Source organism: Bos indicus x Bos taurus, chromosome 3, assembly GCF_003369695.1.
Source record: "Bos indicus x Bos taurus breed Angus x Brahman F1 hybrid chromosome 3, Bos_hybrid_MaternalHap_v2.0, whole genome shotgun sequence".
NCBI lineage: Eukaryota > Metazoa > Chordata > Mammalia > Artiodactyla > Bovidae > Bos > Bos indicus x Bos taurus.
The window spans coordinates 118345286-118369898 of record NC_040078.1 but is presented as its reverse complement, the minus strand read 5'-3'; the positions used below and the strand labels follow the sequence as shown (position 1 = coordinate 118369898).

The following is a 24613-nucleotide window of genomic DNA, read 5'->3' as shown; positions in this document are numbered from 1 at the left end:
GCAGCTGTGTGAGCGTGTTTAGTGTTTCTTTTATGAGCCCAGGGTATCGTCACACACACGTGTTGTGTGTGTTCCATTTACGTTAATGACAGTACAGCCCACTCTGTTTCCTCTTTCTCTACTGCGCTCTGTGTCACGACGAGTGCCCGCGTGGCCGTGAGCTCTGTCATGACGAGTGCCCACGTGGCCGTGAGCTCTGTGTCATGACGTGCGCCCGCGTAGCCGTGAGGACGCCCGGGCAGATAGCGTCTCGCTGCTTGAGACCTGTTTACATGTCTGGTGACTGTCCTGCCATCGGGACATCTTTCTGCGTATCCCAACCTGGTGGTGACTGGTGACCCCAATGATGGTAATGGTGCCCCAACACTGCCCTGTGATCTCCCTGCCTCTTTCAGTTGAATCCGCACGTTTCTAAGCCACGTGCAAAAAGACTTGTGTGGTTAGTGCGGGGCGGTGACGCAGCTTGGCCAGACTGATGTGGGCAGCAGACCCTGGAGGGAGCTGCCTGGTCACCGCCTTCTCACGGCAGCGAGCTGTGGGGGAGCCTAATCTGGTGGCTGAGGCTCACGGGTGCGGTAGGAGACGCAGCCATGCCCGCGGCCTCACAGGGAAGGGGGCTGGAGGCCGTGTGGCTCTGACAAGGGGCAGTTTGGGAACCACAGTCCAGAGCCGCAGCGGCAGGCGATGGGGGAGGCCCTGACGGAGGAGAGCAGTGCGCACAGGCAGGACAGGTCCACCATCTCGAGGGGCAGGGAGGGTCCCCAGCGTGGTCCCGGCCAGGAGCCCGGATGAGGTGGGCACAGGCCTTGCCTCCCTTTGGGGAGGGGCGACTTCTAGGCTGGTCGTCGGCCTGCACCGGGATCACACCGAGGAGGAAGACAGTCCCTGGCCTTGTCCCTGGGTGGGGACAGTCCAAGCCTCAGGGACCCTGTGCAGGCCTTCCTGGACGGCCAGCCCCAAGGCTGTGTGGTTTCTTAGCTGGGCACATCCCAGTGAATCCGGAACACTCCTGCATGGGGAGGGGGGCCTGCCGTGACTCGCATTCCACGTCTAAAGGGCTCCCCCGGGATGGGGCGGGGGCGGCAATAACCCCAGGCCTCCTGCTCACTGCTGGGGAGGGCAGCAGTCAGAGCTCAGGGCTGAGAGCGCGTGCCGGGGGCAGGGGCTCTGGATGCTGCCGCTCAGGTGGCTCCCTGCCAGGTGCACAGCTCGGGCTGGGAGCAGAAGCCCCCACCGGGCTCCCCGCCCCTTGACGAGCAGCTGCTGCCCAGGGGAAGGCGGGGTCTGTCCCCGGGGCTGCGCCCGCTCAGCCTGGGACCCTCTGCTGGCCAGGTGTTGCCCTGGCAGCCGCACATGCCCCCTCGGTGGGCACACTGCGTCCCCACTAGTGGCTGGCGACCGCACCACCTGACCCGGGCTCTCTCCTCCCCGCAGGCTCACTAACGTCCGTGTTCGTCAGGCTGCCCTGCGGTGGTGTCGGGGTAAGTGTTTCTTTAATGTGTAAATAACGTCCTGTTTGTTCTCGGGGTCCCGATGGTCACAGAAACCGCCGCCCCGCTCTCCGAAGAGCAGGTAATTGCTGCCAGGTGTTTTCCATAAACAGGGTCCACAGGGCGGGGCTGCCCACTGCGCACACGTGCGGCTTCAAAGGCCCCGTGAGCCTGTGAGCATTTTGATGGTGGGTCTGGGGCACTGTCCTCCGGGGAAGGCCGTCTGGCAGCAGGGCTGGCTTCAGGAAACGGGATCTGGTGTGCGGCCCGTCTCATCCAACCCGCCCAGCCACAGTCCCCTGGTCTGGCTCAGCTCGCGGATCCCATCGCCGCATGGGAGCATGTCGATCCCGATCCCAGAGCTGAGCCCCGGCCCGAAGCCCCCGATGCCACTCTGACTGCGGGCATGAGATTATGGGCCGTGAGAGGTGGGCACAGCCGTGCCCCCGGGGTTGAGCCCTTGAGCAGAGGTGCGCAGGCAGACACACGGGAGAACTAGGGTCTGTGTTTCACCCCGGCTCTCCCTGCCTGTGGTGGGGGCGCTGAACCCGTCTTGGCGCCCAGCTGCCCCCCAGCACAGCCAGAGCTTCTCCTTCATCCAGGGGCTCTGCCCCCCAACCCGCCGGCCTCTGGGTGAGGAAGGGGCACGGGCAAGGAGAGTGTGCTGGGTTTGGGGGTCAGAGCAGCCCCCTCCCAGCCAGCCTGCTGGCTGTGGGGCTCCGTGGCCGGTCCTGGTCCCAGAGAGCCCAGAGGCCCCAGTGGGCGCAAAGGCGTCCCTGCTGGAACTGTGCAGTGGTCGAAGGTCCGCGTAATGACAGATCGCACGGCGGAGCCCAGGTCTGGATTCTGTTATGGAAATGAAACAAAATTGTTTTCTTCCTGAGTCTTTACAAAAATTGCTGCTTTGAAAATTATCCCGTCAGAAAGAGAATAAACGGCATTTATTCATACCACCACCAGGCCCTCCTAGAGTTATTGTATTTTGTATTGTAAATAGGCTGCAATCTCTTAATTCAGGGCAAATTTTTGGCCAGACTTGAAAAGGTTTGGATCTGCACTGCCCTGCAGCCACTCCGTGCAAGGCAGGATTTATAATCCACAAACGAAAGCGAAATGGGGCCTGGGGGCTGGGGCCTTGAGCCAGGCGACCCCTCCCTGGTGTGAAGTCCAGGTCCCACCCCACCACGGCTGGCTATGGCACCTACCTCCACGTCCAGGCACAGAAACACGCAGGAGCATGGAGACCTGGAGAGTCTTACCAAGAGGAGCCAGGTCAAGAGGGGAGTCCGTCAGAGTGATCGGGGGAGTGTGAGCCGTGCAGTGTCCAAGGGGACTGTCCACTCCCAGCTGTGTGCTGTAATTACTCCTAAGAGGAGGGCTTCCCTGGTGGCTCAGGTGGTAAAGAATCCGCCTGCAATGCAGGAGACCCAGCTCCTGTCTTTAGGTCAGGACGATCCCCTGGAGGAGGGCATGGCAACCCACTCCAGGATTCTTGCCCTGAGAATCCTCTGGACAGAGGAGCCTGGGGCGCTACAGTCCTCAGGGTCGCACAGAGTTGGATACGACCGAGCGACTGACACAAACAGACGGGCAGAGGGCCGAGGTGCCCGTCCTCCTGCCAGGCTCAGCGGGGCCTGGCCGCGCCGCTGGTGCAGCCGCAGCCCTCCTGGGTCTCAGTGTCTCCTTCCAGACCCGAGGGCCAGCCCCCGGGGTGTCGGGATAGCCGCGGAGACCCCAGGCACCCAGGTGTGGTTGGGAGGGCGTGGGTCAGCTGTGGAGACCAGGAAGGAAAGGTCGCTCAAGTGAACATCCAGTTGGTGTAATGGAGGTTTTTCTTGTTTTACACTTTCCCCCCCAAACCAAGTTGACAGCAACTTCTGCTTTGCTCTCCTCCCGATTTTTGCATTTTTCTTCCAGCCCTGACCTGGCTAGAGGGGGCAGCCCCTCGCAGGCCCTGGGGGCCCACAGCCCACCCAGAAGGGCCACCCCGAGTGTCCGTTTGAAACCTCCGTGTGAGGTCTCCCCAGCTATCCTCCCGTCCACCTTCGCTGTGGGGAACTGTGGAGGAATCGGGCGGTGGGCCGTTTCCCCCGCCTCCACCACTCCCGTGTGTGGCGGTCACCCCGAGCAGGGCCGCCTCTGCGGTGTTGCACTCCCAGCGCCCTCCCTGGAGCCTTGTTCTTCTGGAACTCAGGGCTCCAAGCCCCTCATCCCCGTGGGTCCATGGGGAGCTGCTGGCCAGCAGCTGGAGGCCCCGAGGCAGTGCAGATCACCGTCAGTTTCTCGGGCGGCAGTGGCAGCCTGGGGTCTTGCAGTGTGGGGCTCGGGGTCTGTCCCTTACCCTGGACCCAATGTTACGTATGGGAGCTTCTGGGCCCTCGAGACAAGCGCAGAGCACAAAGACCCTTCACTGAACGCGAAGCGTCGGTCCATTTTACCCCCTGGCTCTGGTTACTTAGCCAAAAGCCCAAGTTACTGCATTTGGAGGAGAAAGAATCTGAGTGGTTTTTTGCCCAAACCGAGTATCAGGGATGGTACTCTTGCGGACTGCAGCAGACGCCTGGGACTCCCACGCCCTTCTAGAGAGGCTCTGGGAAGCCTGAGTGACAAGCCTGTCCACCTGGAGTGGAGTCTGCAGGGCCTGTGAGAACCTGCTGCCCACGGCAACCCCTTCCAAGCCCTGAACGCTCGGGGCCCAGATACAGGGGCTGAGCTGCAGGTGAGGGTCTGGCACCCCGCCCCCGCCAGGGTCGGCGCCCAGGCCCTGATCATTACGTGGGATGGATGGGTTTCTTTCAATGAAGTCTTGAGGCTTCATCTTCAAAGCAAGATGATTTAAAATACATTTACGAGCGGTTCGAGCTATTTCCTGAGGAGCGTTATTCCGTGCGGGCTCTTCTTTTCAATGACCAAACCGCTGTGTTCTTTAAATAGCTTCCAAATGTCAGAAGAACGCTCTGCACTTAGTCCGGTCTCCACGGCATTAATATTCAACGTTCAAAGACAGGCTTCTGTTCTAAATAATGGTGTGCTGTTATTCATTTCAGTAGCCTCTCAACTAGAATATTGGGGACCAGTTACTTCAGCTCAAGCATCAGTTCAATAAAATCGACGTGAGAGCTGGCATTCCCAGAGGCTGGGCTGGGGATCTTCCCAACCCAGGGATCAAACCCCAGTCTCCCACATCGCAGGCGGATTTCTTTACTGTCTGAGCCACCAACAAAGCAGGAGATACAGGTTCGATCCCTGGGTTGGGAAGATCCCCTGGAGAAGGAAATGGCAACCTGCTCTTCTTGCCTGGGAAATCCCATGGACAGAGGAGCCTGGCGTGCTGCAGTCCATAAGAGTCGGACACGACTGAACAGCAAACAGCTGATTCTAACCCTTCTTAACATTTGCTTTTGCTGACTGTGAGTGTAACTCAGCTGCAGTTGCAGTTTAAAAAAAGAGGTTGGGGGAGCTAGGTAACCTTGACATCACGACTCTTAGCTTGGAGTCACTTGGAGCCACTGAGAAAAGAAATGACACCTCAGAAAGGAGTGAGAATGCAGGTGTGCTAATTTGGGTGCATTTACCATTCTTTTCTTGTTTAGTATTTTTTGGCGTGTCTTCAAAAAAAAAAGTAAGCTGGAATGTGAGCTGTGTTCTGTAATTAGGGAGAGACGAGACCCTCCAGTTTCAGAGGCAGAGCACAGAGGACGTGGCTGGGCGGCGGCGGGGGCGGTGTGACCCTCAGGGCGCCGGGCTCACCGCAGGCGTACTCTCTCCGCAGGTGGACAGTGACACCATATGGAACGAGGTGCACTCGTCGGGGGCCGCCCGCCTGGCCGTGGGCTGTGTGGTAGAGCTGGTCTTCAAGGTGGCCACGGGGGAGCTGAAGGTCAGTGAGGACCCGCAGGAGGGGCTTGGGGTGGGGGGAGAGTGCCTGGGGAGGGGGCAGCCGGCCGCCTCTGCTCCCCGCTTCTGCAGGGTACCAGGCGGCTGCGAGGGGGGCGGGTGCCCAGGTCTGTCCCCACGGTTGACCTGCAGGAGACCCTGCCCCTTGTGAGAACACAGAGCCACGCAGCGGTTCTCAGCAAAGCCGATCTTGGAGCCCCGCCCTCTCACTGTGGCTGAAAGACTAGGAGAGATTTTGTCCGTAGGAGTTGTATCATCCATGGCTGAGTAGTCATCAGAGATTGAAAAATGAAGCTTTGTAAATATTTATTAATTTAAAAATAATAGTGCGTCTGGCTTCGTGGCTCAGCTGGGATCGTCATGCCCACTTCTGCATCTGTGGCTGGCGACACGTGGCCTTGGCTGAAGCACACAGAGGCGGTGCAGCCTGGCATAGTGCAGGGCGAGGGGAGGGGGGTCCTCAGGGGACTGCAGGTCTGTGTCTCTGACCCTACACCCCAGTTCAGCGAGGGGTGCTGTCCTGAAGACGTGTTGCCGTGTAGACCCTGAAACACACCAGCGGCCTCTGTCCTCCTGCTTTATGAGGGGCCCCGTGCCCTGAGCGTGTCGTTTTATCCTGACTTTGCACCGTGCTCGGTTGTCCAGAGATGAGGGGTCACGGAGGGCCCCAGAGCCTTCAGTCGCCTCTTCCTAGGCAGTGTGCACTGCAGCCCACACCCTGGGAACCGTGCCTGTCACTTCCCGTTTCGTCAGGAGGGTCTCCTCCGCACAGGGATTTTCACCAGGAAGCTCAGATCCCACGCTGACCACAGTCTCGTTCTCCCCGATCTGACAGCCCCGCCGGGCTGGTTACACATCCCCTATCTCTCTGTGTGGGCGTTAAAGAGATGTCAAGGTTTAATGATGTTGATAAGTTTCACTGCTTTCTCAGGGCGCTGGCATGGAGCTGCCGCTCCCCTGGGAACCTGTGTGCTCCCCCCACCACCACACCCGCCGCTGGTCAGCTCTCAGCTACACGGGAGCGGGCACAGAGCTGTGGGGGTACTGGAGAGGCCCGGGTTGTGGGGTCCTGTCCAGGGACGGGGAGATGGTTGGGTGGTGCCGAGGAGGGGCTTCCACCAAGTGCACACCCAGCCCAGTCTCTGCAGAAGGCTGGGCACACTTCCCATGCCTGGCCAGCATGGTCCATGGCCCTGGGGGCTCCGTTGCAGACCTTGACCACATAGCTTCCTGGGCTTGCAAGACCGGGCGTGCTGGTCTAAACCGTCTTTATTACGGCGGCTGCAGGATGGTTTGCAGATGGTCCTTTTAAAGCATAAGTGATTTCGGGGCCTGGAGGGGGCAACCTGCAGCTCTTCTCCAGCCTTTGCTCACAGGCGATAGTGGTCCTTTTTTTGCACTGCCCAGTCCCCGGGGAGCTGAGCCGCAGAGACAGCAGGGAAGCTGACATTATGGCCCAACCAGGGAGCAGCCTAGCCCCGTCAGATTCATTTGCTCCAGCGTTCCCATCCAGTTACTTCCTGCTGGTTATAATCAGAGCAGGGCCACAGGCACCCCTTCCCCTCCTTCCCAGACTCCCCCGCTCAGCAGCCCGCAGCCTGGCCAGCAGACTGTTGCGGATGGAAAGTCAGGAGTGAGCTGACCTTTTGTCTCAGTGATCTGTGATGACAGCAGGCCTCTCACAGAAGGGACCTGGGTGTCTCCGAAGCGCTCACAGGGAGCCCTGGGTCCTGCCCGCGTCTGCGCCCGGGGGCGGCTGGAAACCATGCAGACTCTGCCTGTGCTCAAGAGCAGTCTGTGATCTTTTTCTCACTGACCTGAAACCAATCTTCTGTCCCTGTCTCTCCCCGCTGGTGTCGTGCCTAGAATGGCTTTGCTGTGGTCCGCCCTCCAGGACACCACGCAGAGGAGAGCACGCCCATGTAAGTGGACACATGGTCGCTCTCGGGCAGGGGACACATGGCTGTCTCACACCCCTCCCGTGTGCTGGGCCAGCAGCACTTGCAGCTGGAGTTGGCTGTGACTCTGGAAAGATGCGGGTTGGGGTGGCAGGGGGCACAGAGGGGAGGCGAGGGTGCAGAAGTGAGTCCAGAGGCGCCACCTCCTTGTCTAGCCCAGGAACAAGCCCAGGAAAGGGAACATCAGCTGTCCCAGGAGGAGTTCAGGGGGTTCGTCCTTGTTCTAGACCTCGGGTCTGCTCACGTGTGGCCTTCCAGCCGACCTGCTCATGCTCTGGTACCGTGAGGCTCAAGTCGCCAGGCCACGACTACAGTGGTCAGCTGTCCAGCCTGTGTTTCGGGTTGTGGAGCTGGCTGAGGTGGCGGGGGGTGGCATGTGGACTCAGGGTCCATCCCTGTCCAGAAGCCCCCTGCAGGAGTCACAGGACTTGACCCCACAAGTTGTGCCCAAAGTGGACACAGGAAACCCTCAGCAAGCGCCATATGGGGCTTCTACCCAGGGCCTGAGACAGAAGACTCAGGGTTGGGGTCATCAGGAGGAGGCGACGGGCGGAGCCTGGAAGGCTGAGCGCCGGCCTGTCGGCTGGTGAGGCACACACATGCAGACAGAGCCGCAGGGAGAAGCAGGAAGCACGCAGGCAGGGAGCTACCTTGACCCCAGTGGGGCGTCGGGATGCGGCTGCAGGAAGGGCCCTTGCTGTAGAGGGAGCTGTCGTCACCCACGTGCGTCCCTCCCTGGCCCAGGACAGTCCGCATGACCCAGCAGCAGGTGCTGACCGACTGGGTATCTGCTCTGAGGTCACCTTTCTAATCTGAGTCTGGCTTGTCACATATTCTAGACAGTGGGCTCAGGGGGACCCAGATGGAGCCTGGAGGAGTCTCGTCGCTGGAGGCTCTCTTGGGGGTCCAGAGGCCAGGAAGGCAGGAGAGGCTACGGGTGCTTGGTACCCCTTCCAGACAGCCAGCCTGCACCCTCAAAACAAACCCACCTAGGCTTCTCAGCTCCTGTGGCAATTCAAGTTTAGGAGATTTTCATTTTTACTCGACTCACTTTCTTAGCTTGTTTTTCCCGTCCTCTCAAAGCCTCTCTCGAATCATTGTATACATCCTAGAACACAGAAAGATAAGCGGGGAGGGAGTAAAATAGTAACTTCTGTGTTCCGTGGGCCTTCGTGCCTCTTGGGAGGCTGGTCAGTGCATGTCCCAAGAGGTGTCCTCGGGATTCTCTAGTGTTCTCGTACAAGCTGTGTACAAACTAATCAGAGCCCACATTTTATCTCCGTTTCTCCTGATTCTCCCCTGTAGGGGGTTCTGCTACTTCAACTCCGTAGCCATCGCTGCCAAGCTTCTCCAGCAAAGGCTGAGCGTGAGCAAGACCCTCGTGGTGGACTGGGTGAGTTGGGGGGCCCTGGGGCGCTGCCAGCTTGTCCCTACCCCACCCCCGCTCCAGCAGACAGAGGGAAGGCAGGCTTTCCCACCTCCGCTGACAACTGGATTTGCGGACCTGCACTTTGTGGAAACTCCCTCAAAGATGCAGAAAGTAAAAGCCCAAATCCGAGGAGTGTGACAGCTCCTACCAGCCCTTCCTGTCAGTGACCCCGGTTCTGAAGTGTCCGGAGACAGGCTGGTGGTTGAGGGCAGCAGCTAGAGGGTGGTCTTGCCAAGCCTCGTAGGAGGGTGGGGGGCAGGCGGGGCTCGTGGGCCCTTGGCACTGACGGTGGCCCGGCCGGCTGCCTCTGTCACTCCTGCTTCTGCCGGGTGACCCGGTTTTTACCGATTTAACCCCCTGCCCCATTTTCCCACATGACGGGCCGCTTCTGACAGTGCCCTGCCTCACAGGGTACAGTCTATGTAAAACGCTGTAGAATAGCTGAATTCCAGAGGTGGGAGGTGGGCACTCAAGGTGTTCACTTTATTATTGTTTTTCAAGCCATAGATGGCAAGGGGAGGGGAGAAAATTCCCTTTGGAGTTTATGATCCATTTCATAATATTTTTAGTTAAAAAAAAAATCAGATACTTCAGGCGGGATTATCCTTTATGCTGCAGAGTTCCTCCTGGGTTTGGGAAAAGTAAAACCGGAACACAGCCCGGGACACCCCAAGCTCCGGGCGCTGGTGCCGGGGCTGCAGGGCATGGGCTGCTGACCCTGGTCCACACATGCCCAGTGCCTGCTCCGTTCAGCCCAGGGAGCCCCTCGTCAGCCCCCCGTGGGGAGCAGTCAGAGATGCTGGGGGCGTGAAGCCCCTGCAGAAGGCGGGCGCTCGCCGGCTGCCATCCAGGGCTGCGCCGGAGGCTCTGCTGTGGCCACAGACGGCAGCGGGCGGCACCTGCCCCGCCCTCACCCTCAGGCCTCTGTGGAGTCCAGCTGGTCCCCCGCTTCCAGCTGTCCTTCTGTGTTTTCTCCAATGAGCTCAGACAGCATTCATGCGCGGATTCTCAGCAGTTCCTGGGCTGAAAACTGCGGTTCGTCTGCAGCCCGCAGCTCACGCGCTGGCCGCCAGCCACCCACTCGTGTGGCTTGTCACCCCACTCGGGGCCTCGCACCCCCGCTCTCAGTCCCCGGCGGAGCCGGCTCTGAGCCTGCGCCCCCAAGTGAGCAGCTGTGGGAGCCGCAGGCTGGCAGTAAGGGCGGGCTGCCCAGCTCCCCAGCCTGCCCCTTGCCCCAGGGTTGGCAACACACTGATCAAATGACCCTGCCCGGAAACAGCAGCCCCCGGGGCAGTGAGACACCCTGCGAACCTGCCGCAGGCCGTGCCCTGAGAGCCCCGAGCCGGGGAGCTTACCCGCGCTGGGCGGGAGGTGCTGGCTCACGGGAGGGCGCCAGCGCTGAGCACCCCCCGCCCCACAGGATGTGCACCATGGGAACGGGACCCAGCAGGCCTTCTACAGCGACCCCCGCGTGCTCTACATCTCCCTGCACCGCTACGACGACGGCAACTTCTTCCCGGGCAGCGGCGCGCCTGACGAGGTGAGCAGGGCTCTGTCCGCGGGCGCAGCCTGGGGGCTGGGGGCACGCCCGTGAGCAGAGGGGGCCCGGCGTGACGGGGGGAAGCCGTCAGCCCGGATCCCTCAGGTGCTCCCATGCGGGCCACGTCTAGTCCATGTGCAGACGACATCCTGGGAACCCTGGTTCTAGCCTGGGCGGGCCGAGGGCTTGGGCCAGTGAGCGCGGGTGCCCTCGCCTTCAGGAAAGGCTGCTGCACAGGCACCATGTGTGTCCAGGACGGCGGCCCTCTCGCCGGTCGAGTGCCCACGGTGGGCTCCCGGGTGACCCCCGAGACTCCAGCGAAGGTCCGTGTTCTGAGCGGAGAGGCCCGACAGTAGGGAATCCCGTCCAAGGAGAAAGACAGGCCCGCCCGCCTCGGGGTCTCGTCCTGGAAGGGATGTCAGGGCAGACGGCCAGCTCGCAGCGGTCCCCGCAGCCCTTCACGGTGTGGCCCCTCCCTCAGGCAGGGCACAAGGCCCCCACACTCTGCACGTGCCGGGGAACGGGGTTCCTGCCTCTGAAAACGCCCCATCCTGAAAGGCAGCGTGTTGAGGGCGGGTGGGTGGGCGAGGGGCACACCCCAAAGGCCGCCCAGGTCGGGTCATGGCATGCATTTCTCTCCTCCGTGCAGGTGGGCACGGGCGCCGGCGTGGGCTTTAACGTCAACATGGCTTTCACCGGCGGCCTGGACCCCCCCATGGGAGACGCAGAGTACCTCGCAGCCTTCAGGTGAGGGTCCTGGCTTCCACCCCGTGGGGCACTTAGGGAGCAGTCGGGAACCCCCCACGGGGGCCCAGCTCCTGTGGGCTTCACCGTTCTCCTCTGACCTTCACCTTCCCTCGTGAGCACGCCCCCTCCATCCCTGGGCAGTGCTGTGTGCTGGCACTGCAGGAACCGGTCTTGCTGTCTCTGCGTTTTGGGGGATGAACCCCAAGGCTTCTCACAGTCTGCTCTTCAGGCCAGAGGTGGCATCCCCAAGACTGTTTCTCACCTTCCGTCTGCAGGGTTCCCGTCTTGTGCGTCTCATGGAAACCAGGACTCCGTCTGGGGTCTCAATAGTAAGAAAGTGAGGGAGGCTGGGGGAAGGTGTCAGAAAGCATGAGGTTAAGGAGAATCGGGTGCTGCGGTCTGAAAAGGCTCCTGATCTCCTAATTCTTCTCTCAAAAAACCTTCTGTGAGATGATGGGAAACAGAAGTGAACATCCCTCCTCTGCTGACATAAAAATCGGGAGGTGACTCCCTCGGTCACCCCGGTTCCGTTGTGTTAGGCTGGGCTGGGGGAGTCAGGTACAAGGCGATTCTGTAAAGCCGTCTTTGCTCTTGTCATCGAGCCGTGCTTTCTGCTTCGATCTGGGCCACATTGAAGGGACTCCTGGGGCTGGTAGCACTAACCAGCTACCTCCTGGTTAGTAGGAGATTAGTAGGAGGAAACCCCGCCTCCTGTTGCGGTCAGAGCAAGTGGCTGGGGGGTGGGGGGCGGGGAACGGGGGGGCAGCCCCTGGCAAGTGTGCGTCCAGGGCCCCTCGGAAGGAGGAAAGTTTTCCTCAGTAGCGAAGCCCAACAGACCTTCCGTCTTTGTTTGAGACATGGCCTCTGCATCAGGCTTTGGAGCCCATCAAGTTTCCAAGGGGCTTTCCTTCCTTCCTCTTGAGTGTGTGCTCTGGTTGTCCTGCATGCGGGCACGTGTGTGTGTGTGTGATGTGCGTGTATCTGTGTGTGTGTATGTGATGTGCGTGTATCTGTGTGTGTGTGATGTGCGTGTATCTGTGTGTGTGATGTGTGTGTATCTGTGTGTGTGTGATGTGCCTGTATCTGTATGTGTGTGTGTGTGTGATGTGCCTGTATGTGTGTGTGTGTGATGTGTCTGTATCTGTGTGTGTGTGTGATGTGTCTGTATCTGTGTGTGTGATGTGCCTGTATCTGTGTGTGTGTGTGTGTCTGTATCTGTGTGTGTGTGTGATGTGCCTGTATCTGTGTGTGTGTGTGTGTCTGTATCTGTGTGTGTGTGTGATGTGCCTGTATCTGTATGTGTGTGTGTATGTGTGATGTGCCTGTATGTGTGTGTGTGTGATGTGTCTGTATCTGTGTGTGTGTGTGATGTGTCTGTATCTGTGTGTGTGATGTGCCTGTATCTGTGTGTGTGTGTGTGTCTGTATCTGTGTGTGTGTGTGATGTGCCTGTATCTGTATGTGTGTGTGTATGTGTGATGTGCCTGTATGTGTGTGTGTGTGATGTGTCTGTATCTGTGTGTGTGTGTGATGTGTCTGTATCTGTGTGTGTGATGTGCCTGTATCTGTATGTGTGTGTGTGTGTGTGATGTGCCTGTATCTGTGTGTGTGTGATGTGCCTGTATCTGTGTGTGTGTGATGTGCCTGTATCTGTGTGTGTGTGATGTGCCTGTATCTGTGTGTGTGTGATGTGTCTGTATCTGTGTGTGTGTGATGTGTCTGTATCTGTGTGTGTGTGTGATGTGTCTGTATCTGTGTGTGTGTGTGTGTCTGTATCTGTGTGTGTGTGTGATGTGCCTGTATCTGTGTGTGTGTGTGTGTCTGTATCTGTGTGTGTGTGTGATGTGCCTGTATCTGTGTGTGTGTGTGATGTGCCTGTATCTGTATGTGTGTGTGTGTGTGTGATGTGCCTGTATCTGTGTGTGTGTGTGTGTCTGTATCTGTGTGTGTGTGTGATGTGCCTGTATCTGTGTGTGTGTGTGATGTGCCTGTATCTGTGTGTGTGTGTGATGTGTCTGTATCTGTGTGTGTGTGTGATGTGCCTGTATCTGTGTGTGTGTGTGATGTGTCTGTATCTGTGTGTGTGTGTGATGTGCCTGTATCTGTGTGTGTGTGTGTGTGTCTGTATCTGTGTGTGTGTGTGATGTGCCTGTATCTGTGTGTGTGTGTGATGTGTCTGTATCTGTGTGTGTGATGTGTCTGTATCTGTGTGTGAGATGCGCCTGTATCTGTGTGTGTGATGTGTCTGTATCTGTGTGTGTGATGTGCCTGTATCTGTGTGTGTGTGTGTGATGTGTCTGTATCTGTGTGTGTGTGTGTCTGTATCTGTGTGTGTGTGTGTGTCTGTATCTGTGTGTGTGTGTGTGTCTGTATCTGTGTGTGTGTGATGTGTCTGTATCTGTGTGTGTGTGTGATGTGTCTGTATCTGTGTGTGTGATGTGTCTGTATCTGTGTGTGTGTGTGTGTCTGTATCTGTGTGTGTGTGAGATGCGCCTGTATCTGTGTGTGTGTGATGTGTCTGTATCTGTGTGTGTGATGTGCCTGTATCTGTGTGTGTGTGTGTCTGTATCTGTGTGTGTGTGAGATGCGCCTGTATCTGTGTGTGTGATGTGCCTGTATCTGTATGTGTGTGTGTGTGTGTGATGTGTCTGTATCTGTGTGTGTGTGTGTCTGTATCTGTGTGTGTGTGTGTCTGTATCTGTGTGTGTGTGTGTGTCTGTATCTGTGTGTGTGTGTGATGTGTCTGTATCTGTGTGTGTGTGTGTGTCTGTATCTGTGTGTGTGTGTGTGTCTGTATCTGTGTGTGTGATGTGCCTGTATGTGTGTGTGTGTGTGTGATGTGCCTGTATCTGTGTGTGTGTGATGTGCCTGTATCTGTGTGTGTGTGATGTGCCTGTATCTGTGTGTGTGTGATGTGCCTGTATCTGTGTGTGTGTGATGTGTCTGTATCTGTGTGTGTGTGTGATGTGCCTGTATCTGTGTGTGTGTGTGTGTCTGTATCTGTGTGTGTGTGTGATGTGCCTGTATCTGTGTGTGTGTGTGTGTCTGTATCTGTGTGTGTGTGTGATGTGCCTGTATCTGTATGTGTGTGTGTGTGTGTGATGTGCCTGTATCTGTGTGTGTGTGTGTGTGTCTGTATCTGTGTGTGTGTGTGATGTGTCTGTATCTGTGTGTGTGTGTGATGTGCCTGTATCTGTGTGTGTGTGTGTGTGTCTGTATCTGTGTGTGTGTGTGATGTGCCTGTATCTGTGTGTGTGTGTGATGTGTCTGTATCTGTGTGTGTGATGTGTCTGTATCTGTGTGTGTGAGATGCGCCTGTATCTGTGTGTGAGATGCGCCTGTATCTGTGTGTGTGATGTGTCTGTATCTGTGTGTGTGATGTGCCTGTATCTGTGTGTGTGTGTGTGATGTGTCTGTATCTGTGTGTGTGTGTGTCTGTATCTGTGTGTGTGTGTGTGTCTGTATCTGTGTGTGTGTGTGTGTCTGTATCTGTGTGTGTGTGATGTGTCTGTATCTGTGTGTGTGTGTGATGTGTCTGTATCTGTGTGTGTGATGTGTCTGTATCTGTGTGTGTGTGTGTGTCTGTATCTGTGTGTGTGTGAGATGCGCCTGTATCTGTGTGTGTGATGTGTCTGTATCTGTGTGTGTGATGTGCCTGTATCTGTGTGTGTGTGTGTGATGTGTCTGTATCTGTGTGTGTGTGTGTCTGTATCTGTGTGTGTGTGATGTGCCTGTATCTGTGTGTGTGTGATGTGCCTGTTATCTGTGTGTGTGTGTATGTGTGTGTGTGTGATGTGTCTGTATCTGTGTGTGTGATGTGCCTGTATCTGTGTGTGTGTGATGTGCCTGTTATCTGTGTGTGTGTGTATGTGTGTGTGTGTGATGTGTCTGTATCTGTGTGTGTGTGTGATGTGCCTGTATCTGTGTGTGTGTGTGTGTCTGTATCTGTGTGTGTGTGTGATGTGCCTGTATCTGTGTGTGTGTGTGTGTCTGTATCTGTGTGTGTGTGTGATGTGCCTGTATCTGTATGTGTGTGTGTGTGTGTGATGTGCCTGTATCTGTGTGTGTGTGTGTGTGTGTCTGTATCTGTGTGTGTGTGTGATGTGTCTGTATCTGTGTGTGTGTGTGATGTGCCTGTATCTGTGTGTGTGTGTGTGTGTCTGTATCTGTGTGTGTGTGTGATGTGCCTGTATCTGTGTGTGTGTGTGATGTGTCTGTATCTGTGTGTGTGATGTGTCTGTATCTGTGTGTGTGAGATGCGCCTGTATCTGTGTGTGAGATGCGCCTGTATCTGTGTGTGTGATGTGTCTGTATCTGTGTGTGTGATGTGCCTGTATCTGTGTGTGTGTGTGTGATGTGTCTGTATCTGTGTGTGTGTGTGTCTGTATCTGTGTGTGTGTGTGTGTCTGTATCTGTGTGTGTGTGTGTGTCTGTATCTGTGTGTGTGTGATGTGTCTGTATCTGTGTGTGTGTGTGATGTGTCTGTATCTGTGTGTGTGATGTGTCTGTATCTGTGTGTGTGTGTGTGTCTGTATCTGTGTGTGTGTGAGATGCGCCTGTATCTGTGTGTGTGATGTGTCTGTATCTGTGTGTGTGATGTGCCTGTATCTGTGTGTGTGTGTGTGATGTGTCTGTATCTGTGTGTGTGTGTGTCTGTATCTGTGTGTGTGTGATGTGCCTGTATCTGTGTGTGTGTGATGTGCCTGTTATCTGTGTGTGTGTGTATGTGTGTGTGTGTGATGTGTCTGTATCTGTGTGTGTGATGTGCCTGTATCTGTGTGTGTGTGATGTGCCTGTTATCTGTGTGTGTGTGTATGTGTGTGTGTGTGATGTGTCTGTATCTGTGTGTGTGATGTGCCTGTATCTGTGTGTGTGTGTGTGATGTGTCTGTATCTGTGTGTGTGTGTCTGTATCTGTGTGTGTGTGAGATGCGCCTGTATCTGTGTGTGTGATGTGCCTGTATCTGTATGTGTGTGTGTGTGTGTGATGTGTCTGTATCTGTGTGTGTGTGTGTCTGTATCTGTGTGTGTGTGTGTGTCTGTATCTGTGTGTGTGTGTGTGTCTGTATCTGTGTGTGTGTGTGATGTGTCTGTATCTGTGTGTGTGTGTGTGTCTGTATCTGTGTGTGTGTGTGATGTGTCTGTATCTGTGTGTGTGATGTGCCTGTATCTGTGTGTGTGTGTGTGATGTGTCTGTATCTGTGTGTGTGTGTGTCTGTATCTGTGTGTGTGTGAGATGCGCCTGTATCTGTGTGTGTGATGTGCCTGTATCTGTATGTGTGTGTGTGTGTGTGATGTGTCTGTATCTGTGTGTGTGTGTGTCTGTATCTGTGTGTGTGTGTGTGTCTGTATCTGTGTGTGTGTGTGATGTGTCTGTATCTGTGTGTGTGTGTGTCTGTATCTGTGTGTGTGTGATGTGTCTGTATCTGTGTGTGTGTGATGTGCCTGTTATCTGTGTGTGTGTGTATGTGTGTGTGTGTGATGTGTCTGTATCTGTGTGTGTGATGTGCCTGTATCTGTGTGTGTGTGTGTGATGTGTCTGTATCTGTGTGTGTGTGTGTCTGTATCTGTGTGTGTGTGAGATGCGCCTGTATCTGTGTGTGTGATGTGCCTGTATCTGTATGTGTGTGTGTGTGTGTGATGTGTCTGTATCTGTGTGTGTGTGTGTCTGTATCTGTGTGTGTGTGTGTGTCTGTATCTGTGTGTGTGTGTGATGTGTCTGTATCTGTGTGTGTGTGTGTGTCTGTATCTGTGTGTGTGTGATGTGTCTGTATCTGTGTGTGTGTGTGTGCCTGTATCTGTGTGTGTGTGATGTGTCTGTATCTGTGTGAGTGATGTGCCTGTATCTGTGTGTGTGATGTGCCTGTATCTGTGTGTGTGTGATGTGCCTGTATCTGTGTGTGTGTGATGTGCCTGTTATCTGTGTGTGTGTGTATGTGTGTGTGTGTGATGTGTCTGTATCTGTGTGTGTGATGTGTCTGTATCTGTGTGTGTGTGTGTCTGTATCTGTGTGTGTGTGAGATGCGCCTGTATCTGTGTGTGTGATGTGCCTGTATCTGTATGTGTGTGTGTGTGTGTGATGTGTCTGTATCTGTGTGTGTGTGTGTCTGTATCTGTGTGTGTGTGTGTGTCTGTATCTGTGTGTGTGTGTGTGTCTGTATCTGTGTGTGTGTGTGATGTGTCTGTATCTGTGTGTGTGTGTGTGTCTGTATCTGTGTGTGTGTGTGATGTGTCTGTATCTGTGTGTGTGTGTGTGTCTGTATCTGTGTGTGTGTGTGATGTGTCTGTATCTGTGTGTGTGTGTGTGTCTGTATCTGTGTGTGTGATGTGCCTGTATCTGTGTGTGTGTGTGTGATGTGTCTGTATCTGTGTGTGTGTGTGTCTGTATCTGTGTGTGTGTGAGATGCGCCTGTATCTGTGTGTGTGATGTGCCTGTATCTGTATGTGTGTGTGTGTGTGATGTGTCTGTATCTGTGTGTGTGATGTGTCTGTATCTGTGTGTGTGTGTGTGTCTGTATCTGTGTGTGTGTGTGATGTGTCTGTATCTGTGTGTGTGTGTGTGTCTGTATCTGTGTGTGTGTGATGTGTCTGTATCTGTGTGTGTGTGTGTGCCTGTATCTGTGTGTGTGTGATGTGTCTGTATCTGTGTGAGTGATGTGCCTGTATCTGTGTGTGTGATGTGCCTGTATCTGTGTGTGTGTGATGTGCCTGTATCTGTGTGTGTGTGATGTGCCTGTTATCTGTGTGTGTGTGTATGTGTGTGTGTGTGATGTGTCTGTATCTGTGTGTGTGATGTGCCTGTATCTGTGTGTGTGTGTATCTGTGTGTGTGTGATGTGTCTGTATCTGTGTGTGTGATGTGCCTGTATCTGTGTGTGTGTGTGCGGGTGTGACCCACCTGTATGTGTGTGGGCGTGCATGCGTGTGCACATGGGCATGTGCGTGGAGGCACGCATGGATGTGAGCACGGCTGTGTCCCACCTGCACCTGAGATCCTAGCGAGGGCCAGGCCATCAGAGCTTGGCTGAGGGCCCTCCCTGCTGCCAGCCTTGGGCTGGGCTCTGGGTGGGGTGGCCGTAGGGGTCACACGACCCGTCACAGCATCTGCCCCCTCATCTGTGCCCCAGCCTCAGGGGCAGCTGTCTGGGTCTAGGGATGCAGAGGCCGGGCCCCAAGGGGGGCTCCGCCGCCGTGAGGCCCTGCCGCCTGCCACTTGGTTCCCACAAATGGTGGGTCAAGCGACGAGGTGCGCAGACAGTGAGAGCAGCCGGTTCAGACAGGACCCCATCGCCTCCTCAGAAGTCCCGCGGGGTCGTCACCCAGACACTCTCTCCTCCGATCTCAGTGGCTTAATGCTCTTCTTTCCTCTTCCTCTTGGTAAGATGTAATGCAATCGTGACATTGTCCCCCCCCTTACTTAGGGGAGAAGGACTCCCCCTAAACGGACACCACATCTGAAAACCGCTCACGTACATGATTAAACGTCAGCTTCAGGAAATCAGAACTGGCCTTCTCTGTGGAGGCCATCACCGCCCGCCCCAGGACGCCCTCCAGCCCCACCCTGAGAACTGGCCCTCCTCAGGGGCTTCCTGGGGAAGAAAGTGTCTGGACTCAGCCCTGAGAGGCATGATACAGCCCAGTGACCTCTGATGTCTCAGGGGACCCGGCATGGCTGAATTCTGGTGGAGGCTGTCTTGAAACTAGGGGTTAAAGTGGTAAAAATGGCGGTTCCCTCTTCCTTCAGACCAGGTTCCGACTGAACCGGCCTCCAGGGCTGTCTCGGGGTGCTGGGCACGCTGATGGGGTGGAAAAGCGGGCAGGAGGCGGGTCCTGGGGGTCGCCCCCTCCCCGACCGCCAGCATTACGATGGACCCCTCACCCAGAGTTGCTATTGATGTCCCGTTTTAATCTTCTGCCAAGTGTATACATGGTGATGCCCTATCAAGTGAACTTTTTAAAGCTCAAATAGCCTCTTTGAAAAGGAAAATTGTTTCAGGGTTTTTTTCTTTTATTGATTTTAATGTAAAATAGCACTTTGAAGTTTACAATTTATGGTTCCCTGGGCATCGATCAGAGTGGGGAAGGAGGGTCAGAAGCCGTTTCCCCTCCTCTGCCCGCTCCCTGGGGGCCCGGACGACGCTCGCCCCATGCCTTCCAGGCAGCACCTTCTGCTGAGACCCACGCCTGCCTTGTTGCATTTCAGGAGATCAAGCCCGAGATGAAGAAGAGATAAGAAAATTGCCCCTAATGAAAGCCAGAGGCAGCAGCACTTTCTCCTGGGCCTGAGACTCTGGGAGAAAAGGGGACTTTAATTCAAACCAGCCAGGCCAGCAGCTTTGAAGTCTGCTGAGCAGCGGAGGCCTCCGGGCCAGGAGATCCTGGTGTACTTTTCTTAACCCCTCACTTCCCTGCCGCCTGGCAGCGTGGGGTGCAGGGGCCGGGACTGCTGCTGCCCTCAGAGCACTGTGTGGGGGGAAAGGCCGTGTTAACAAAGGTGCTCAGGGATGGTGGAGCCGGACCATCCCAGAGATGGTGGAGCCAGGACTGCTCATGCTTTCAGAGCCCAGTATGGGGTACAGGCCGTGATATAAAGGTGCTCAGGGATGGTGGAGCAGGGACTGCTCCTGCTCTCACAGTGCCCTGTGGGGGGAAAGGCCGTGTTATAAAAGTTATCAGAGATGCTGGTGAAACCGCCTGTTTGCAAGTGGAAGTCTTCCTCTCTGAGTGAGGTCGGCCTCTATTCTGAGAAGCTGAGCAGGTTCATTTCATTTACCCAACCTTTGAAGCCCTGCAGGAAGGTTGAGGGGCTTTTGTTTCTTCCATGTTTTTTTAAAAAAAAAAAACACTGGTTGGTTGTTGTTGAGCTAAACTATACATAAAATTTGACCCTCTGAAACACGTGCGAACATCTAGTTCGGGGCGCTGGCTGCGTTCACAATAGCGTGTCTGCTCCGGGGAGACTGTCCCTGAGGGCCTAGCCCCTGGGGGCCATGAACACACCCACCTGGACCCCTCTAGCAGCCACTGTAGCTCTTCAGGGGCGTCCAGGTCTTCTCGGCAGAGCGTTTATCCGAGGACATTTCTACTGCAATGATCTTAGAAGCAGAAGATAGAAGTAAAACCTCGGAGTTGAGCGATGCCGTGTTTAGCCCGCGGTCACTGCACCTGTGTACAGGTCGGGGGTGCACGTGCCTGTCCTCGTGGGTGGCAGGGCCCCGGGTGAGATGGGCCTGTGCCGATGGTGTGCGGCGTCCTCCTGCCCTCGGGTGGGGGCCTCGTGGTGTCGGGGCGGGGGACGCTCCCATGGCTGGTCGTGGAGCCTTCAAGCACAAGGCTTCCTGGGGGCCCCTGACAGGCGGGGCCCGGGCCGCAGGGCCAGGAAGGGGGCGAGAATACATTGGGGTCTGGAGTGGCGAGGTGCCCGCCCGCTGCCCAGGAGCCTGCCGGGGGTGGGGAGGAAAGACGTCCACACCTTGGCAGATGGAGGTTGGCGAGCAGAGAGCTAAGAGGCCAAGCCTCGGGGATGCGACTCCGGTGGGGGGCAGGGTGGGGCAGGCCTGTGTGGGGAGGCGGCAGCAGGGGTGGCCTTCAGTGGCTTTCAGCCTGGCTGAGGCCACGGCGTCACTGCTGGGGGGCCCGGCCCGGGCAGTCACATTCCCGTCATCACTGTCTTCCTTCACATCCCGACTCTCAGCAGAGCTTGGGTACTTGATGAGCAGGTGCTGGGCCCCTGGCCTGCAGTCCCAGTGGAGAGGGTGGGGTTTCAAGAGGATGTGGGCCCCCATAGCAGGGGCTCAGAAGCCAGGCTCCCAAAGCAGGTGGACTCAGAGGCTGGGACCCCCAGGGCAGGGACTCAGAGGCCAGGCCCCCCTAGGCAGGTGTACAGAGATTCCAGATCCCAAAGGGCACATACCTCCCCTTGCAGAGCATAAACGAAAGGAAGTTTTCGATGATCAAAATGCCATCACTGAAATGGTGCTGTCGGGCTCCCAGCAGCAACCTTTGTAAAACCGGGTCTGGACTCAGGGCTCGGCCACAATCAGTGTCCTCTGCCTGGCGCCTCCAGCCAGTGAGCGCCCTCCTGGCGGGAGACGTGAACCGTGGAACCAGCCAGAAACACAGGGGTGAGCATGAGCAAGGAAGCCTGTGGGGCGAAGGCTCCGGGGGCCGCATGCGAGGGGTGTTTAGGGCCAGCTTGCGTGGACAGTGCCCCAGGGCATCGGAGGGGCAGAAGCAAGCCAGGGGCAGCGTAGCAGACAGAACCTTGGTTCCAGCCAAGGCCCTGGAACCAGTGGGCACAGCCCCCAAACACGGCACCGCAGCCCACTGGCCACCAGGTCATGTGCCCCCAGCTGGCGTTGACCGCCAGTCTGGCGGATTTGTGCGGGCCCCAGTTGGGTGGTGTATTGAGAAGTCATTTCTTCTTTAGAAGTTGGAGCCAGCTGTTGGAGCCAGCTCGTGCATTTAGATTTCACTGTGGGTTGGGAGTTGGCATGTTGGCATGGCAGAGTCTGGCCGTGCGAGGTTACAGTGCAGCTGATAAGACATGATTCTGGGAGCTGCAGGGACCCCGTAGCACCCCGGGCACTGCCGCCTTCATGGAGCAGCCAGGCTGGCCCAAGCTGAACAGGCCGGTCAGCGACGTCCACCCTGTCGTCTGGCCTGCCGAGCCCTGGCACCCGGCCTGGCTTTTCCCCATGGAAACCCGGCTGCAGGTGTGAACTTTCCAGCGAGCAAAGGATGGAGGGATGGGCAGAGCGCGTGTCCAGGGCAGAGGCGCCGGGCTGGGTCCTAGGCGTCACGGGCCAGGAGCTCAGCTGCGCAGGTACTTTGCGCGTTTGCACCCCACCCCACAGGGCGCGGAGGCCCCGGGACCTCCGCTGCTCATCCCTGTCGCCATCTCCCCCACCCCCCGCTTTCCCACGTCCAGAGCTGCACCTGGCCTCCTCCTCTCTCAGGGTCTCCTCCCTGAAAGCGGACGATTGGTGGTCTGCTGCCCTGGGAGGCTCCTGGCCCTCAATGCTGTCCTCCTCGGTTTTCCCACTGAAGGTTGCCAAGGACCCCCTAGACCCATTCGCCTTAGAGCAGCAGTTTGAGGGAAGGCCTTCAGCAGATATTTAGATCTTATTATTTTCAGACTAAACTGCTCATTAAAACTTCATCCTAGAAATAAAATGTCAGGCAGTTTCCCATTTTCTTTGCAGCAGCTGTTAACCAGTCACAGGCTGGCAGCTTGCTTCTGGCACGAGGGTCCCGGGCAGGGTGATGCTGGGAGGTCCAGAAGGCAGGCTGGTAGACAGTCAGTAGTGACGCGTCCAGCCCTCTCCTACCCACGAGGAAGCCAAGTCCTGTCAAGGGAAGACGACGTTTCTCGGGGCTTAGGGCACACTAAAAATGTGTGCTGCACACCCACTCAGCACACGCCGGGCAAACAGCACCATTTCAGATTTTCTTACTGTAGCAAGCATTCGGGATTACAGCGTCAACCGTCCCAGTCAGGAAGAGGAAAGGAAGGTGTGCGCACGGACATCCGCTTTCCCAGGTGCTCAGACTCCCGCCTGGACTGTGCGCCAGCCCCCCTCCCCAGACCTGTCACACACGCATGCACACACCACACACCCACACGCCAACACGAGGGATCAGCCGTGCTTTACAACTTGTTATGATTGGCTTTGGGGCGAAGCCACACACCAAGCACAGACGCCAGGGACCCTCTCGGTATTCACCTCCTTTAATGATGATTTTCACAGGGCTGTTTTTTTTTAATTTTGTGGGGGGATTAGAAATGAAATCGCTCCGCGATACTTCAAAGCAGAGCAGCAGAGCGCCCACATGCACTTGCTTCAAAACGTCTGCCGGAGCTCTATGAATGAGCCGGCGTCTGCTTGGAACGTCTGTGGTTTTCATTGAAACACCGTGCCGGCTTTAAAATCCCTACCAAGATTGCGGCCGAAGCCGGTCTCCTGCCCAAAGACAAAGTTTATGTGACAAGAACTTCATTAAAAATAATTGAAAACCAGCCTCGCTGGAATGATGAGGGCTCGTGCAGAGGGCCCCGCCGGGTGCTCGCAGTGGGGAACGGTGGCCTGTGCGTTTGTGGGCACAGACACAGCTGCCGGGCGTGGAGGGAGAGCAGACGGCTTTTCCTGGATCCCAAGGCGGCCCCCCCACCACCATCCTGGACCAGGAATTTCCACACAAGCCCCAGGGCCTGCTCTGATGCCTGTGCTGTGTTTAGAAGACCGCGCTCACAGACTTCCCTGGCGTCCAGCAGTTGAGGCTCTGCGCTTCAGCGCAGGGGACACAGGTCCAACCCTTCATTGGGAAACTAAGATCCCGCATGCCGTGCGGTGCAGCCAGAAAAAGAGGCCATGCTCTCTACATCGCGTCTCCAGTTCCTGTGAGCTCTCGTCCCACTGGCACCGAGAAGCGTTCAGAGCGGGGGCTGGCATCATGCATGGAGCAACTTCAGCAGAGTCGGAATGGCAGGAGTCTGGGGCAGGGCTGGTGGACGGCAGCCCAGGGACCAGGTCCCACCTTGTGTTTTTTAAGTCAAGTGGCCCAAAGATGGAAGTGTCTGCTCCCTGGCCCTCGGCAGGAATGCTCTCAGCCCCTGATCTGACCCACATGCAGCGTTGCTGGGCTGTGAGGGGTGGCCCCCAAGGCCCAGAGCCTGAGTCCTTGAGAGCATTTCCATCAGCTCCGCAGAGGCTGTTCAGGAGGAAACTGAACTGGACCCAGCCTCAGAGGAAAGAATAGAAGCTGCCAGCTGCTGAAAGGCCCACCTGGCCTGTGACTCCCTGGTTCCAGAAGGGGATTTCCTGGTGGACGAAGGGCCAGGGGTGAAGTTGGTGAGTCTTGGTGGTAGATGCTCCCAGCACCTGACCCGTCACAGGTGGATGTCCCCTGGGAAGCCCCCTGGGCCATGCATGGTCTCAGGAGTCTGGCCGGGCCTCCTGGCTCCTCACCACGGTTCCTGCAGAGCAGGGGCCGGGTCTTCACCTGTGTGGCTCTCCGGGGTTCTCGGCCCTCCCCAACCTGAAATCAGAGGGACCTCTCAACAGGACCACAAACCAGGATAGTTCCTAGATGGAGAAGTATTTAACACTGAGCATTCTGTTTCTTATGGACATGAGTTTGGGTGAACTCCAGGGGTTGGTGATGGACAGGGAGGCCTGGGATGCTGCAGTCCATGGGGTCGCAAAGAGTCAGACACGACTGAGCAACTGAACTGAATTGAACTGAACTGATTCTGTTTCTTTGGCCAAAGTTGTCATCTTCCAGAGTTGACTTTGCTGTCATAAACGGTGATTTTATGTCATCCTGATGAGAGCCTGTGGGATTACAGGGGGGTGCCCCGTACCCATGGTCCTCCCTGTGACCCGGCCTGTGGCCATGGTGCTCCCTGGGGCCTGCCCCGTGCCCATGGTCCTCCCTAGGCCTTCCCTGTGCCCATGGTGCTCCCTGGGGCCCGTCCTGTGCCCATGGTGCTCCCTGCGGCCCGCCCCATGCCTGTGGCGCTCCCTGGGCCTTCTCTGCGCCCGTGGTGCTCCCT

General features: G+C 56.7%; 1 protein-coding gene across 5 annotated transcripts in view; it reads left to right on the top strand.

The window, feature by feature from the left end:
- HDAC4 (histone deacetylase 4) overlaps positions 1-24613 on the top strand; it is a 296637-nt gene that overhangs the window by 253847 nt on the left and 18177 nt on the right. For all 5 annotated transcript variants that reach the window (XM_027538100.1, XM_027538103.1, XM_027538102.1 and 2 more), the window contains 6 exons: positions 1435-1481; positions 5263-5370; positions 7254-7309; positions 8651-8738; positions 10195-10314; positions 10964-11061. In XM_027538100.1, the coding sequence (XP_027393901.1) occupies positions 1435-1481; positions 5263-5370; positions 7254-7309; positions 8651-8738; positions 10195-10314; positions 10964-11061 (517 nt within the window). The remainder of the gene's footprint in view (positions 1-1434; positions 1482-5262; positions 5371-7253; positions 7310-8650; positions 8739-10194; positions 10315-10963; positions 11062-24613) is intronic.